The sequence below is a fragment of the Cotesia glomerata genome, linkage group LG5 (assembly GCF_020080835.1).
Source record: "Cotesia glomerata isolate CgM1 linkage group LG5, MPM_Cglom_v2.3, whole genome shotgun sequence".
In the NCBI taxonomy this organism is placed as follows: Eukaryota; Metazoa; Arthropoda; class Insecta; order Hymenoptera; family Braconidae; genus Cotesia; species Cotesia glomerata.
Genome location: NC_058162.1, coordinates 24,567,370 through 24,585,618, shown reverse-complemented (window position 1 = coordinate 24,585,618; position 18,249 = coordinate 24,567,370). Strand labels below are relative to the sequence as shown.

Genomic DNA, 18,249 nt, shown 5'->3' with positions numbered 1-18,249 from the left:
TTTAAATAGCAATTCATTTTTAATTAATGTCGTTAAGGAAGTCCTTTCGCTCCAGTTGAGTCACAACAACTGTGGTAGTCAATATTCGATAGATTAAAATAAAAAACCCATAAAAATTGCTAAAATTAAAAAATAAATAGTATATGAGGCATTAATCGTTGAAATTTTGAAAATTAAAAAAAAAAAATAGCTAAATACAAAAATTAATTTGACTCTGGTAAATCAACTGTTAGAACCTGTCCGTGATTTGGCAACGCTTTATTTCGGTTGTTTACATTTTTATTTGCACAATATAACTTTAACCATGTTTAACTTTTTGCAGTCAATGTAAATAAATAAATTAATTAAAAATGTTTAGTCACAAAACCATAACATTTGAATATCTCATGGCAGGAATGCTAGTATTTTTTAATTATTGTTTTATTTTTCAATTATGAATTATGAAAGTTTGTTAACAATAAATTAATTAATAAGTATGTATGAAAAACAAAAGCGCGTTAAAGTTTAGTTTGAATTTATTGAATGGTCTGAATCTCGCGCGCTACACAACGTTGCCAATGTTCTGACGCCATTTAAATGTAGGATACTTAAAAATTTTCTGTGATTTTATAATTATAATTTCTCCATAAATTCCACGGCGACCTATATATTTTATTGCAAAAAATCAAACCTGAACATATCGAAAACCTTATTTTGAGTTTTTTTTACCCCATCTAATCGGTGGTTAATGCCATAATTCGAGAAAGTTGTTAAGATCTGACTTTCTCGTAAGACTCGGAAAAAATACTAACATTTTTAGAAATTTTTTTTTCAAAAATTTGCAGGCTGAAGTATAAATTAATATTCACTAGTAGATATATAAGGACTTTAACTATTAGATAAAAATTAATTTTATGCATGATCTAATATTTTTTATTTAACATTGATGGCGAAAGGACCTCCTTAACATGTATTTATTTTTAAATAGCAATTCATTTTTAATTAATGTCGTTAAGGAAGTCCTTTCGCTCCAGTTGAGTCACAACAACTGTGGTAGTCAATATTCGATAGATTAAAATAAAAAACCCATAAAAATTGCTAAAATTAAAAAATAAATAGTATATGAGGCATTAATCGTTGAAATTTTGAAAATTAAAAAAAAAAAATAGCTAAATACAAAAATTAATTTGACTCTGGTAAATCAACTGTTAGAACCTGTCCGTGATTTGGCAACGCTTTATTTCGGTTGTTTACATTTTTATTTGCACAATATAACTTTAACCATGTTTAACTTTTTGCAGTCAATGTAAATAAATAAATTAATTAAAAATGTTTAGTCACTTGAAAATTGTCCACAGTTGGCTAAAAAATAACCAATTAACACTAAATGTGGGTAAAACTGTGTATTTAACTTTCTCTTGTTATAGTGATTCTATTCCAAAGACTGTAATTAGAATAAATAATGAAATAATATGTTATACCATAACATTTGAATATCTCATGGCAGGAATGCTAGTATTTTTTAATTATTGTTTTATTTTTCAATTATGAATTATGAAAGTTTGTTAACAATAAATTAACTAATAAGTATGTATGAAAAACATAAGCGCGTCAAAGTTTAGTTTGAATTTATTGAATGGTCTGAATCTCGCGCGCTACACAACGATGCCAATGTTCTGACGCCATTTAAATGTAGGATACTTAAAAATTTTCTGTGATTTTATAATTATAATTTCTCCATAAATTCCACGGCGACCTATATATTTTATTGCAAAAAATCAAACCTGAATATATCGAAAACCTTATTTTGAGTTTTTTTTACCCCATCTAATCGGTGGTTAATGCCATAATTCGAGAAAGTTGTTAAGATCTGACTTTCTCGTAAGACTCGGAAAAAATACTAACATTTTTAGGAATTTTTTTTTCAAAAATTTGCACGCTGAAGTATAAATTAAACTTCACTAGTAGATACATAAGGACTTTAACTATTAGATAAAAATTAATTTTATGCATGATCTAATATTTTTTATTTAACATTAATGGCGAAAAAACCTCTTTAACATGTATTTTTTTTTAAATAGCAATTCATTTTTAATTAACGTCATTAAAAGATGCGCCACCTTGCGTTATTAGTGCAAAGATGACCAGAAACAGGTCCAGAAGGAAGAATGCCCATAGCTCCCACTCCAATAGGCCCCATGCGCTACAATGAGTCGGAGTAGTAAGTAGTAATCACGTGGCACGTGTTCCAAAGGAAAAAAAAAAAAACGGAGTGTTTGTTTATAAAATACTGTCAGACAACGCGGGACTTAGTGAAACATCCTCATGAAAAATTAATTAAATTATTGTCATCGAATAATTATATTAAAAATGAATTTAAAAGATTTTTCGTTCGACCACGTGACTGTCAAAATAGAAAAAGAGGATCAAGAGGTAAGGGTTATGTTTTTAAAATAAATTTATATTATTTTAGAAAATTTACATCTCTAGTGACACATCAAAATTTTGTAACGTCATCAATAATTTTAATTAGTACTTTGAAAAAGTTTTTTTTTTTTAATTAATACTCAAAAATAAATTTTTTTTTTTTAATTATTTACAAGTGGGATCTCCACCATTTTAATTTTTATTTTTTTGAAAATTTTGATATATTTTTTTTTAAATACATAAATAAATGAATAATTTAAAAAATAAAAAAGTTGATTAAAAAAAATCTATCAAAAACATCAAAAGAAAGATAAAATATAAATTTTATCCAAAATCATGAGAGCCAAAATTTTTTCCAATTTTTAAAAACAAAAAAGCTATCGAAATCTTATAATACTAAAATTAGCCGACGTTTTTAAGGAAGTCCTTTCGCTCCAGTTGAGTCATAACAACTGTAGTAGTAAATTTTCAATAAATTAAAATACAAAACCCATAAAAATTCCTAAAATTAAAAAATAAATTGTATATGAGGTATTAATCGTTGAAATTTTGAAAATTAAAAAAAAAATAGTTAAATACAAAAATTAATTTGACTGTTGTAAATCAGCTGTTAGTAACCTGTCCGTGATTTCCCGAGTAAAAACAGAATTCCGCCGCACCACCGCCGCAACACCGCTGCACGGCTTTTTAAGCGCCGCACCACCGCTGCACTACAGCCGTGAAAATTTTGGTTATTTTACAAGTGCCGTATCACCGCCGCACCACCGCCGTGACAAGTAAAGAATTTATCTATTCGCCGCACTACCGCCGCACCAGCGCCGTGACAAGTAAATAAATTTCTATTCGCCGCACCACCGCCGCACCACAGCTGTGACGCGCCCGGGTAAAAATAAAATTATTAATTTTTACGAAAAAATAATAAATTTCGTTCGACCGCCGCACCACCGCTGCACCACCGCCGCACCATACCACTGTTTGATGGTATATACATTGAAATAATATATTCGTTGATCATTCAAATAGCTTAACTAAATTTTTTAAGTTAAGTATGGCTTGCAGTGCAGTTGGCAATGTTCGAGACTTCCATGCAGACGATCCAGGTTCGAATCCCATCACAGTTCAATTTTTAAAATTCTTTCAGAGTATTTCAATAGGCGTACCGCTTCTGTGCAACCCGAGGACGAAATTAAAAATCTACATCAACAATACGACTAAAAAAATCAATAATTTCGCGGTGCTTTGGCCTGATTTAAAAAATTTTTTTTAATATTAGGCATTCGATTAAAAGGAGGTTGATCAATAGGTCTTACATAAAGATTTCTAGTCGCATTATTTATTAATTAATTATTGCGTGATAAATTAATTATGATACCATTTTTTGTGAAATTGTAGGTATGATTTAGCATTGGTGCGGCGGTGGTGCAGCGGTAGTGCGGCGATGCTAGGGGGAGTAAATTTTTAGCGTGCGGCGTAATAGTCCGCCAAACGGCGGTCGTGCGGCGGTGGTGCAGCGGTGGTCGAACGAAATTTATTATTTTTCCGTAAAAAATAATAATTTCATTTTTACTCGGGAATTGGCAACGCTTTATTTCGGTTGTTTACATTTTCGTTTGCACAATATAACCTTAACCGTGTTTAACTTTTTGCAGTCAGTGTAAATAAATAAATTAATTAAAAATGTTTAGTCACAAAACCATAACATTCTAATGTTTCATGGCAGGAATGCTAGTATTTTTTAATTATTGTTTTATTTTTCAATTATGAATTATGAAAATTTGTTAACAATAAATTAACTAATAAGTATGCATGAAAAACATAAGCGCGTTAAAGTTTAGTTTGAATTTATTGAATGGTCTGAAGCTCGCGCGCTACGCAACGTTGCCAAATCTTTTGACTCCATTTTATTGTAGGTAACTTGAGAATTTTTTGTGATTTTTAAATATTAATTTCTCAATAAATATCTCGGTAACTGATATATTTTATTGCAAAAAAAAGAAACCTGAATATTTCGAAAATCTGATTTTTAGTTTTTTTTTACTTCATCTAATCCATGACTGATAGTATAATTCGAGAAATACTGCAAACGTCTGATTTTCTCGTAAGACTCTGAACAAATACTAACATTTAAAAATTTTATTTTTTCAAAAATTTGTCCGGTAAAGTATAATTTAAACCTCACTATTAGATAAATAAGGACTTTAACTATTAGAAAAAAATTAAATTTACTCATAATCTAATATTTTTTATTTTACATTGGCGGCGAAAGGACCTCCTTAATATTTTGATTCTTTTTTGTTTACTAAATTAGAACTAAAACATATTTTTTTTAAATTGCATTTAGTTTTTCAAGTTTTTTACAAATGAAAATTTTTTTTTTATCTTTTATAATAATTTTTCAATAAAAAAAATCTTAAAATTTTTAGTCTGTTTATTTAATTTTCATCGAAATCTTTATTTTTTTCTTTTACGATATTTTTATCATAAATTCGCCGTAAAACCTGCACAATAAAAAATTACAAAATTTGTAAATAATTACCATTTTTTTTAAATTGCTTATGGAGGTTCGAGCGAATCTAATGTAAAAAATAATTTCCAACTTTGAGCTTTGAAATTAAGTATGCGTATAAATAAATACGTCATTTATCTAATCCCAAAATTTTAAGGAGGTCCTTTCGCCATCAATGTTAAATAAAAAATTAGGAAAACGGTTGACCCTGAAGGTCATCCCTGCAACTTCCCGCCAACTCTATACCTAAACGCTTGAAATTGCACTTATGACGTTTTTGAACTCTTCGAGCTCATAAATACAATTTGTGTGTTATTTTGAGCTCTCCAAGCTCAAAAAATAGCTTTGGTATGCTTTTGAGCTCTTTGAGCTCAAAAATTTGATAGAAGTTTGATAAAACACTATTTTTTTAATTTTCAAATCGCATTAACTTTTGGATAAATGAACCGATTTTCACGCAGTTGGTGGCATTCGACGCAGTTTTTTAAGCTTCATGAGGAATCTTCAAGTGTGAATTTATAAAACGAAAAATTTCGGAGTAAGTCCGAAAAAACACTTTTTTCGGTTTTCTTTCGTTCACGCTATCTCTCGAACGAATCAACCGATTTTGATCGGATTAGTGGTGATCGACGTGGTTTTTCAAGCTCAAAGGCGGATTAGTTTTTGGAGTTGATCGATGAAGCCGTTTAAAAGTTATTCCAAAAAAAACACTTTCAAAAAAAAATTTTTTCCGATTTTTTTTTGAGATTTCTCCAAATTTCTCAAAATCTATTGGTCCGAATCGATTCAAATTCATAGAAAATTTTATTTTGAGGGAACTCTTTAGAACGCCGTTTGGTAGATTCCGATCGGTTCAATCGTTCAAAAGTTATAAGCGATTCACACACACACACACACACACACACACACAGATCAATCTAAACGTCGGAGACCAAGAAATCACATCCCAACAATTCATTCGATATCTGGGAGTGATGCTCGATGCCCGACTTAACTTCAAACAACAAGTTGAACACGTGACCACCAAAGCATCAGCAGTAGTAGTCAACCTATTACAATTGATGCCCAACATCGGTGGCCCGAAGCAGACAAGGAGGTCATTGCTATCATCAGTAGTTACATCAGTCCTCACATATGGTATATCCACCCTGATAGCCAAGTTGGCCGCAACTTTCTGTCAATCTACTGCCGCAACTTGTCGCACACTTGGCGGCAACTATGGGGAAGTAACTCGGTTGGTGTCAACTTGTTCACCAAGTTGTCACCAAGTTGTCGGCAAAAGTTGCTCTGAAACTTTTTCACACCAAGTTGACGATAAGTTTCTCAAGAAATTTGGTGACATATTGCGGCAGTAGATTGGTCTCTTTTTTCTCAGAAACTTGTAGCCAACTTGGCGCCAACAGTTACAAATTCGGAAGTTGACCGCAAGTTGTCGCTAAGTTGGTGGCAACTATCTGACACCAACTTGGTTGGTCTGAAACTGTGGCTATCAGGGCATTTGGGCCGACGCACTTGAGATCCAAGAATCATGGAGGAAAGCATGTCCAGTTTACCGACTGAGCGCGCTAAGAGTAGCCAGCGCCTTTCGAACAATATCAGAGGAAGCAGTGTGTGTCATTTCCGGAACTTTGCCGCTCAGAGTCCTAGCTGAGGAAAGACGGAACCTTTACCAACGAAAGAGGACAACCGCACAAAGTGCCGAGGAACTCAGAGCTAAAGAACGGCAGAACAGCATCGCACGATGGCAATCGCAGTGGGACGCCGCGACAACAGGGAGATGGACACACCGTCTCATACCGAAGATCGACGTTTGGCTAAACCGAAGTCATGGCGAGGTCAATTACTATCTGACGCAGTTGTTGTCAGGACATGGATGTTTTCGGACGTATCTTCACCGCTTCAAGCATGATGATTCACCGGAGTGCCCGTCCTGCCCACGAATCAATGAAGACGCGGAGCACGTTTTCTTTGAGTGCCCACGATTTTACCCACAGCGAGATGAGCTGGAGATGATCCTAAAGAAGAAAATCCAACCAGAGACAATAGTAGAAGCAATGTTGTCATCAAGAGCCTCCTGGAACGCCATCAGCACATTTGCAACAGAAGTCCTTATAGACTTGCGTTCCATCGAAAGAAGAAGAGCAAATGACAACAACTAGAAGAAAGGTAAAATAACACCTTAGCTACCAGAAGAAAGAGCAGTAGCTAGATCCTCCCCTCACGAAGTAATGCCGAACGGCGGTTTCCATGAGGGATTAGGGGAAAGAGGAAAAGGGGTTTAGGGTTTAGTGGGTAGGGGCGCTAGCGTCGAGTTTTAGTATGACACTGCGTCGAGTCGCCACATATCCAGGCCAAACAACTATGCCTAGAATCCGTAAAAAGGATTCCCCCCCCCCCTTAAAAAAAAAAAAAAAAAAAAACCACACACACATATATATATATATAGACAGACAGACATAGTGACCACGTCGCGGGGATAGTCAGGGAAGCTTCCTGTGACCTTCAAACGTCGAGATCTGATGAAAACTCGATTTTTGCAAAACGGGGTGAAAACAATAACTTCCCGATTTTTGAAAATCTTCGATTTTCTTAGCAGAAAGTTAAAAATATTAGATCATGCACAAAATTAATTTTTATCTAATAGATAAAGTCCTTATATATCTACTAGTGAAGTTTAATTTATACTTCAGCGAGCAAATTTTTGAAAAAAAAAATTCTAAAAATGTTAGTATTTTTTCCGAGTCTTACGAGAAAGTCAGACCTTAACAACTTTCTCGAATTATGGCATTAGCCACCGATTAGATGGGGTAAAAAAAACTCAAAATAAGGTTTTCGAAATATTCAGGTTTGATTTTTTGCAATAAAATATACAGGTTGCCGTGAAATTTATGAAGAAATTATAATTATAAAATCACAGAAAATTTTTAAGTAACCTACATTTAAATGGCGTCAGAACATTTGGCAACGTTGTGTAGCGCGCGAACTTCAGACCATTCAATAAATTTAAACTAAACTTTGACGCGCTTATGTTTTTCATACATACTTATTAATTAATTTATTGTTAACAAATTTTCATAATTCACAATTGAAAAATAAAACAATAATTAAAAAATACTAGCATTCTTGCCATGAGATATTAGAATGTTATGGTTTTGTGAATAAAAATTTTTAATTAATTTATTTATTTACATTGACTGCAAAAAGTTAAACATGGTTAAAGTTATATTGTGCAAATTAATAAATTAAAGTCAAATTAATTTTTGTATTTAACTATTTTTTTTTTTAATTTTCAAAATTTCAACGACTAACGGCCTCATATACTATTTATTTTTTAATTTTAGAAATTTTTATGGGTTTTTTATTTTAATTTATCGAATATTAACTACTACAGTTGTTGTGACTCAACTGGAGCGAAAGGACTTCCTTAAATAGATTCACCGTTTAGATATTAAATTTTTAAAATCACACATTTTGTCTCTTTATGGCGGACAAACGTTCGTCGAGACTTTAATTATTTTTTTCAATATTAACCTCCTAACTTTATCGGATAAAAAACTATACACATGAAACTTGGATTATTGCAAAATATAAAAACAATTTAATAATAATACATTACCGATATAATTTTTGAAATATTTAAAGTTAAATTTTATGTTTGTAACTCGTTTATCGTCAGCTATTTATTCGAATAAAGATTTAACAACGTCGCGTCAATAGCTAAGAAAAAAGAAAAGGATAGAAATATAGTTACAGAGAGAGAAATTTTTAACTTACACACTCATCCACGTCTCTGTAATGGGTATAATCAAATGCGCTATTCCCTCGCGGTTTTTGAAATACCGTAAATTTTCGGTATTAATGCGTTTACTGTAAATTTACCGTTATAATTCTGAAATAATACGGTATTTCTGTGGTCATTTTGGCCAGTTTTTTTACTATAGTTATACAGCATTTCAACCGTACTTTTGCTGCAAAGTTCAGAAATAATACTATAAAATTACTGTAAAACTCTAGAACTTTTACCATAAAAAATCTATGTATTAACTATAATATCATTATAATTTTACAATAATAAAATCGTATTTCTACGGTAAAAATACTAAAAATATACTGTAATTTTACCGCATTTATACTGATATAATTAAAGATATAATGCTTTCTACCGTAAGATGGACGGTTGTGTTTATTACTCGGTGAGTCTTATTAGGTGACTGAGTAAATAGATATGGATAGTTTCTCTGATAGCTCAACTGGTAGAGCCTTCGGCGCGTAACTATATGATATCTGGGTTCGAATCCCGGTCTAGACTAAAAAAAATGATTAATAATAATAATAATCGAGAAATTAGTTTATCAACCTCTTAAAAATTATTCATGATAATTTATAATATTATAAAAAAAAATTTTAAGCTATTGAAAAATAGTAGTAAAGCAGCATATTTTTGGTATTTTGCCGGTAATAGAAAGTAGGGATCTTCTTTTCCGGTTTTTTGCTGCAATAGTGCCGCAGATATACAGTAAATATGCGGTATATTTACGGTTTAAATGCTGTAAATATACCGTAATTTTTCTATTGTGTTGCCATAAATATTCGGAATTTATTTCGTAATTTTTTCATAATAATTCGAAAAAAAAACTGGCTAAAATAACTGAAGTATTACGGTAAAAATACAGCATTTATATCGTATAAATACCGAATCTTTACGGCATTTCCAAAACCGTGAGGGTTGCCAAATCTGTTTATTTATCCCGGCAAGTAATAAATACCAGTCATTTTATTACTTTACTTTATTAAATAAGTAAAAATCATCAATTATTAAATTGTTTAAATAATTTTAAATTAAAATAATGAATTTTGACGAATATTGGGAAGACCAAAATGAAAAAAAATTTTAACATTATTTTGACTCATTAGTTACGTTCGAACTTCCTTAAAAAAAAATTCTTTCGATGAAAAATAAAAATTATTTTTTTCTTAGGATTGGAAAAATGAGTACCCAAATAATGTTTACGACCAAGATTTTTCTCAAGAACTGCCAATCGACATCGAGGACGTTAAAATAGAGGAAGAACCTGAGAACAAGCCTCCTCTTGAAGACACTAATAAAATTAATAATCCAGCTACAACTGAGCCAAATTCAGACAAACTTACACCAAACAAACCTCACTCTTGCGTAACATGTTCCGCGAAGTTCCGTTCGCGCGCGAACATGCTCGTGCACATGCGCACCCACACCGGCGAGAAACCATACTCTTGCAACGTTTGCAAATCTCGATTTTCTCAAAAAAGTTATTTAAAAATCCACATGCGCATTCATACACTAGAGAAACCATTTACCTGCGACATCTGTTCCGCGAAATTCAGCCGAAAGGACGTGATGGCTAAGCACTTAAGAATCCACACTGGAGAGAAGCCGTACGCTTGTAAGGTATTGTAGAAATAAGAGCAATAAAATATTTATTTTATGTTGGTATAAGTTAATGGTTGCTAAGCAACAAAGTAAAATGAAAATTGTTTAAGGAGATCCACGTGAAGCAGTCAAAATTTTAAAACTTCCTGAAAATTTTTAAATTCTATTCTACGTAACCTAATAATTAATAAAAAAATTAAATAAATAATAGTTTAAAAAAACTAAAAAAACACACTTTTATAGAAAATCAAACTAAAAAACAGAAAATAAAATTTAATAAATTTGGATTAAGAATAGTGTAAATAAGAAATAAATGTACATTATTGTAAAAAAGCGTGGGGTGCATTTAAAGTGCGTTTTATGATATTATCAAAGTGATGATTCTTCTACACATTTGTCAATAAAATGTTTATAACTATTGACACTATGCACCCCACGCTTTTTTACAATAATGTACATTTATTTCTTATTTACACTATTCTTAATCCAAATTTATTAAATTTTATTTTCTGTTTTTAGTTTGATTTTCTATAAAAGCGTGTTTTTAGTTTTTAAACTATTATTTATTTTTCATTTTTTATCATTACATCAATTTACTACTAAAGTGAGATTGAGTAAATGTTGGCTGCTTTTAGATTATATATTTAATAAAGCGTGTTGAAGAACTATAGTACTCAATAATTTCAGTATCGTGCCATAAAAATCAATGATTTTCAAAAAAATCAGAAAATCACTGATGTTTATTCTAAGACAGTAACTAATCAGACAAATGGGGAAATTGGGTGCCTGCTGCCTTCCTTGGATGCGGTAGCCGTTTCTCAGGCTCCCTCTCCGAAAATTTCATCTTATTAACAGTTGGTGACCTTATCGACTGCAGATCCAAGGTCATGCTGGTTACCAAATTTTATTCCGCAACATAAATAAATTGATATTTCTGTCCTGAATATTTTGTTTTGTTGTGAATACGAAGTGTTTTTTGGTAAATCACGGTTATAAACATATTATGGATATTATAAAATGATAATAGAATGCGTATTAGATTTGTCGGAACATATATGTAAGTATAAGGAACAAGACGCAACTACCATATTAGTCTCTATAAGGTTGTGCTGAACTGAGTGCCCGAAAGAGTAAGTCTGGAACTGCACGCATGCGTAGTTCGCGCTCTATCTCTCTTACTCGCATGCAAAGGATGCGGAAAGAAATTAATTAATCCTGGCGAATCTAATTAGGATAATCGGATATTTTGATCGGATTATTGCATTGTCATCGACCTTTGACAGGTGTGCAAAGTTTGAATCAAATCTGATCGTTCAAAGTAGGGCAAAATCGAGCCCAAAAGGGTCGGTTACAAACAAACATACAGGTGAAGCTAATAAAAGCGTGTTAAAAACAGTAGGTTTCCGGGATGTTTAAGGAGGTCCTTTCGCCATCAATGTTAAATAAAAAATATTAGATCATGCATAAAATTAATTTTTATCTAATAGTTAAAGTCCTTATGTATCTACTAGTGAAGTTTAATTTATACTTCACCGAGCAAATTTTTGAAAAAAAAATTTCTAAAAATGTTAGTATTTTTTCCGAGTCTTACGAGAAAATCAGACCTTAACAACTTTCTCGAATTATGGCATTAACCACCGATTAGATGGGGTAAAAAAAACTCAAAATAAGGTTTTCGATATGTTCAGGTTTGATTTTTTGCAATAAAATATATAGTTCGCCGTGGAATTTATGGAGAAATTATAATTATAAAATCACAGAAAATTTTTAAGTATCCTACATTTAAATGGCGTCAGAACATTGGCAACGTTGTGTAGCGCGCGAGCTTCAGACCATTCAATAAATTCAAACTAAACTTTAACGCGCTTATGTTTTTCATACATACTTATTAGTTAATTTATTGTTAACAAATTTTCATAATTCATAATTGAAAAATAAAACAATAATTAAAAAAGGCCATTCGGCAGCCGAAATGGAAGTAGATTTTTCAAATAAAAAAAATTGATTTCTAATAAAATAATATAATAACACTGATAATGTATAACTTAATTCATGAATTAAAAACAAAATTCAATAATAAATTTAAAACTATTTACAACAAATTTTGGAAAAAAAATTATCTTGTGAAGAAAAAGTTTCTCAAATATTTACCAAAGAATTGCACAGATTATAAGATTTGAATTATAAATGTTCAAATTTTAAGTAACTGCTTAGAAACAACAGTTTTCAAGTTAATCAGAATGTTGCAACCGGATAAAATTTTAGTTGAAGAAAACAATGGTTAGAACTAATTTGTGACATATTTACTGACAACCTACCCGAAAACATTACACGAAAGACTGATCAATATCGTAATTATTGAATTTACATCATGATTAAGCTATGATGCAGACAATAATTCTAAAACGGCTGCAACAGTAAAACTGTTTCATTTAACGAACTCTAAAAGGAGTAATATTGAGGTTACTACCACTTCTAAGAAGTGAAAATTGAAGCTTATTAAAAGAGCTTTATAATGCATTTTACCGAATTTCAATATATTGTCTAGTTCAGTAATTGTACCAAGTTGAAGTAGTAAAAACATCAATTTTTACGATTTTCAAAATTTCAAAATTCTGTCATTTCCAAATTACTCGCCCGATTAAGCTCATCTTCGAACTTGACCTTGGTCTTGATCGATAGATAAAGCATGCTGAGTTTGAGAAGAATCGGTCATAAATTGAAAACGCTATCATGCTGACAAGCCGCGTTATATCGTATAAATATATATATATATATATATATATATATATATATATATATATATATATATATATATATATATAGGGAAAGTGGGTTTCGTAGACCGTCAATCACGCAAAAACTACTGAACATATTGACATGGGACTAGGACCATTCGACGCAGAATGAATTGTAGATGGTTATAGGCTACTTATTTTTCGAATTCCATCAATCCTTCACCATTTTATTTCTATTTAACTTAGATAAACATTTTTCCCGCCCATAAAAACAAAAGACGAGCATTTTTCTTCAATTTATTTGTTTTTTTTATCGGCATAAAAGGAAATAATTTTTATTACGTTACTTTTTTGAGAATTTAGTTCCATATATACCTACGCGTGGGCGAATGCGTGGGTGGAAAATATACATATATAACGAAATAGGGTTCCTTTGATAAAAGTTGACGTCAAAACTACTGAAGCTATCGGGATGGGACTGCTACCTTTCGACGCAGAATTTTTCATTTATGGTTATAGGCTACTTATTTTTGGATTTTATCAACCCTTTCTCATTTTTTTTACGATTAATTTTTATATACATTTTTTCCCGCTAATAAAAACAAAAGACTCATTTTTCATTCATTTGTTTTTAATACGATTTTCTTTTGTTTTTATTACATAACCTTAATATTCGATTGATTTCACGTCATTTAAAAAAAAAGTTAAAGAAAGAAGCTAATTATGTCTGGTGAACTAAGTGTTGAAAATTTATATTTATATGCTGATCGTATGTTTGGTTATGGTAAAATTGGTTTCAAGAATTAAAATAGTTAGATATCTATGAAATCTACTGAAAATGTTGTTGTTTATCAACTAGGACTTTTTGAAACATAAAATTAAGACCCTGTCTATTGAGTTTCAATAACATTTGCTAAAAATTTCCTTGCAACAAACGTCTCTATACCAGCGGGAAAAAAGTCATTGTAAGGTTTCCAAAACTTAACATTATATGTAGTAATTCGGTCAACGAACTTAGAATTTTACATACATGTTATTTTTGCTGATTACATAACTTATAAATTGTTCTTATTACGGGATCGAGGGAATGTTACTGATTAAAATGAATGCATTTTCCAAACACTGGGTATGTAAAAAACATGTTAAGTTTATTTTCTATGAAAAATTGATGTCGCTGAGAAAATTTTAAATGACAAAAAAATTCTTCGCACTTGAAGCTAGACAGACTTCAACTTTACTTATGAGACTTGCAATGACATTAACTAAAACTTTCAATACTCATTTGGAATCTGTGCAAGTCAAAACAATACTCTAATTAAATTTCAAGTCTAGATCTAAAAATGCAATTCTATAAAGCGCCCAGCGAAGCGGGCGGGTAACAGCTAGTATTTATATATATATATACATATATAAACTTTTGAACTATATATATTTTCTGACTCAGCTCGACAAACTAAGTCAGAAAATGGCTAAATTTTTTAAAAGTTGCGCCACGAGGACGGCTGCAATAGTTAGATTTTTATAAAATCTACTAAAAAATACTAGCATTCCTGCCATGAGATATTAGAATGTTATGGTTTTGTGACTAAACATTTTTAATTAATTTATTTATTTACATTGACTGCAAAAAGTTAAACATGGTTAAGGTTATATTGTGCAAACAAAAATGTAAACAACCGAAATAAAGCGTTGCCAAATCACGGACAGGTTACTAACAGCTGATTTACAAGAGTCAAATTAATTTTTGTATTTAACTATTTTTTTTTTAATTTTCAAAATTTCAACGATTAATGCCTCATATACTATTTATTTTTTAATTTTAGGAATTTTTATGTGTTTTTTGTTTTAATCTATCGAATATTGACTACCACAGTTGTTGTGACTCAACTGGAGCGAAAGGACTTCCTTCATGAAATAATTAGATTTGAAAATTGTAATTTTTACATGTAGGTGAATGGAGATTTCACCAGCCGTGTATTTAATTAAGAATTTAATGCAATTAACGATTTAAAAAAAATTTTATTTTCATTGAATTTGATTGAAAAAATAATAAGCTTTCGATTAAAACAATAAAAAAAGTAGCTTTCCGAACGTATTACGGAGATATTTTATATTTTTTATGAAAAATCACTCGGAACTTGCGTTCTTCAAAGTCTTGTATTTGACTTGGCAACACCGCATGCGCAGTTACTCGGTGCATAAGTAACCGCGGTTTTTTAAATGCTAGAAGATCTTAGTCATTTTAGTTAGACAGTAAACATAAATAAATTTTAAAGTTAGGGAACTCTTGCGGTTTGTCAAGTGTATACCGGTAATTCAGAGTGCTATATTTTTTATGTCAATAAAATGTTACTAATTATTTAATGAGTAAATTTTTGGGAAATTTCCTCAAAAATGTTATTAATTAATATAAAAATTAATTTTAAGATGCATAACAAAAGTATTTCTACGTATTATTTTTTTATAAACATTCTTCACACTAGCAGGGTACTTGGATCTCCTTAATTAAGTAAGTTTGAGTTTGTTTAGACAGTGGAATTATAATCCCCAATGTATTAACATCTTACTTTCTTTTATAATAAAACTATTTAAAATAGATTTAATAATTATCAAATTCATTATATAATAACAGGTATGTTCAGCGCGGTTCCGCAGCAAGGACCACTTAGACCGACACATAGCGATCCACACTGGAGAAAAGCGCTTCGAGTGCGACATTTGTAAGATGAAATTTACCCGAAAGTGTCATCTGCCGAGACACATGGTACTTCACATGCAAGAGAAGCCATTTTCTTGTTCCACATGTTCCTTGAAGTTCCGCATGGAGGTTAGCTTGCAAAAACACATGAGAGTTCATGACGGAACCTTCACTTGCAATATTTGTTCCGCGAACTTTAGGAACAGGAACCATCTTGAGATTCACTCTCGAATCCACACAGGAGAGCGACCGTTCACTTGTTCCGTGTGTTCCAAGACGTTCCGCACGGCCTCTGGCGTGAATAACCACAAGCGCAGCCACACCAATGAAAGACCTTACGAGTGTCTTGTCTGTTCCTTCAAGTTTCAAACAAAGTCGCACTTAAATCGACACTCTTCGATACATACCGGCGAAAAACCGTTCCAGTGTAAATTTTGCGAGGCTAAGTTCCGGAACAGGACGTTCTTAAACACTCACATGTTAATTCACAAGGGAATCAAACCTTTTTCTTGTGGAACTTGTGGGTCAAAGTTCCGGCACAGTAGTAATTATAAGGAACATTTGATGATTCATACGGAAGAAAAGCCTCATGTTTGTGAGAATTGTTTCAAAGCGTTTAGGACGAAGAAACAGTTGAATCTTCATATGTTTATGCATGAAGGGAAGAAACCTTACAAGTGTAGTTTTTGTTCTAAGGGGTACACTAGTAGGACTCATTTTGGTAATCATCTTAAGGGACATACTAATGAAAAATAATTGACAACTTGTGTAATAAGGCTACAGATTTTTTTTTATTATTGAATATATGATGATTCATTTCTAATCATGTTACATGTACAAAAAAAAATTTAATGTTGTTTTAAGAATATTTTTGTGTTATGGGATTGTAAAAAAAAATTTTAATGAATAACGATGATACTGGTTAGATAATTTTTTTGTTTTTATAATAAATTAATACTAGCAATTTGACTGCCGTGAATTGGGAATAAATAAATAAAATTTTGGGTTATTAAATAATGATTTTTGGTAAATTGCATTGGACTTTCTTAAATATTAACGGTTTTAAAGATATAAGCTCATACCGGTGTTATACGCGTTAAGTGCTTTCATTTGAGTACCCACATGCATTTTTGATATGTTTTTCATATATATATATATATATTTTCTTCATGATTTTCTTACAGTAAATGAAATAAAGAAGAAAAAAATTTGATACATGAGTAACTTTTTTTTAAACTTTATGAAAATGTTAGCGCATCAGAACCAATTATACATATAAAAATAACTTTTAAGACAGTAATAAATTAATTTGTATCAGTTTGATACTTGAATAATAAAAATTTTATACATTTAAAAGTTTACGTCTGAATAACTTTAGAACGGCTGTCTTTATGATAAAAGTGTAAGAGACCTTTTTTGTAGAGCGTTGAATTCTCTACAATAATATGCTATTGACTTATATGTATGAGGTGCGTATGCCGAGCTAGAAAAATAAACAAAAAAAAGAATTTTTTTTCCTATGTTATTTAAATGGGAAATGAAAAATTAGGGACAGACACCTCTAAATATTAATATTAAGAGCTCCGCTTTGAACAGGCTTCTGTTATCACCTTCATGCAAGTTTTCAGCCTGTTTTGTCGTTGAAAAAAAAAAGTCGCCTAAAATTGACACACCCTAATATATATATATAAATATATATATATATATATATATATATATATATATATATATATAAAATATATGAAAATTGATGTGAGTACTCAAATAAAAGGTCTCGATAAGTGTAATCTCGGGTGAGCTTATATCTTTAAATATGTCAATAGTTCACAAGATATTTGTTAAATTGCACTGTACTTTCTTGAATATTGATGGTTTTAAAGATATAAGCTCATACCGATGTTATACTCATTAAGAAGCTTTCATTTGAGTACCACATGCATTTTTATATATTTTTATATATACATATATATAATATATATAAATATATGAAAAATTGATGTTGGTACTCAGAATTAAAGGTTTCAATGAGGGTATCTCGGGGTGAGCTTATATCTTTAAATATGTCAATAGTTCATAAGATACTTGTTAAATTGCACTGTACTTTCTTAAATATTGACGTTTTTAAAGATATAAGCTCATACTGGTGTTATACACGTTAAGAGCTCTCATTTGAGTACCCACATGCATTTTTGATATATTTTTCATATATACATATATATATATATATATAATATATATAAATATATGAAAATTGATGTGGGTACTCAAATGAAAAGTCTCGATAAGTGAAATTTCGGGATGGTCTTATATCTTGAAAAATATCAATAGTTCACAAAATACAATGTCGTTTCTTAATTATTGACATTTTTTAAGATATAAAATCATTTCGATGTTACACTCATCGAGACCTTTCATTTAAGTACCCACATGGCATTTTTTATATATTTTATATATATGGTATTTGTGAAATATAAAATATATGAAAAATTGA

General features: G+C 30.8%; 1 protein-coding gene across 1 annotated transcript; it reads left to right on the top strand.

Annotated features, from left to right (window-relative positions):
- The first annotated feature begins 2,040 nt into the window (after nt 1-2,040).
- Nucleotides 2,041-16,514, top strand: LOC123265526 (zinc finger protein OZF-like). Its single transcript, XM_044729326.1, has 3 exons — nt 2,041-2,412; nt 9,891-10,340; nt 15,693-16,514. Exons 1-3 carry the CDS (start codon nt 2,350-2,352, stop codon nt 16,512-16,514), a joined length of 1,335 nt encoding a protein of 444 aa, XP_044585261.1. The 5' UTR covers nt 2,041-2,349.
- The last annotated feature ends 1,735 nt before the right edge of the window (nt 16,515-18,249 follow it).

What these genes read in the sequence shown, in the direction of transcription:
- LOC123265526 (XM_044729326.1), top strand. Translation starts at nt 2,350, where the DNA reads ATGAATTTAAAAGATTTTTCGTTCGACCACGTGACTGTCAAAATAGAA. An exon ending in TAGAAAAAGAGGATCAAGAG is followed by an intron (nt 2,413 to 9,890) that starts GTAAGGGTTATG and finishes TTTTTTTCTTAG; the next exon opens with GATTGGAAAAATGAGTACCC. An exon ending in AGAAGCCGTACGCTTGTAAG is followed by an intron (nt 10,341 to 15,692) that starts GTATTGTAGAAA and finishes ATATAATAACAG; the next exon opens with GTATGTTCAGCGCGGTTCCG.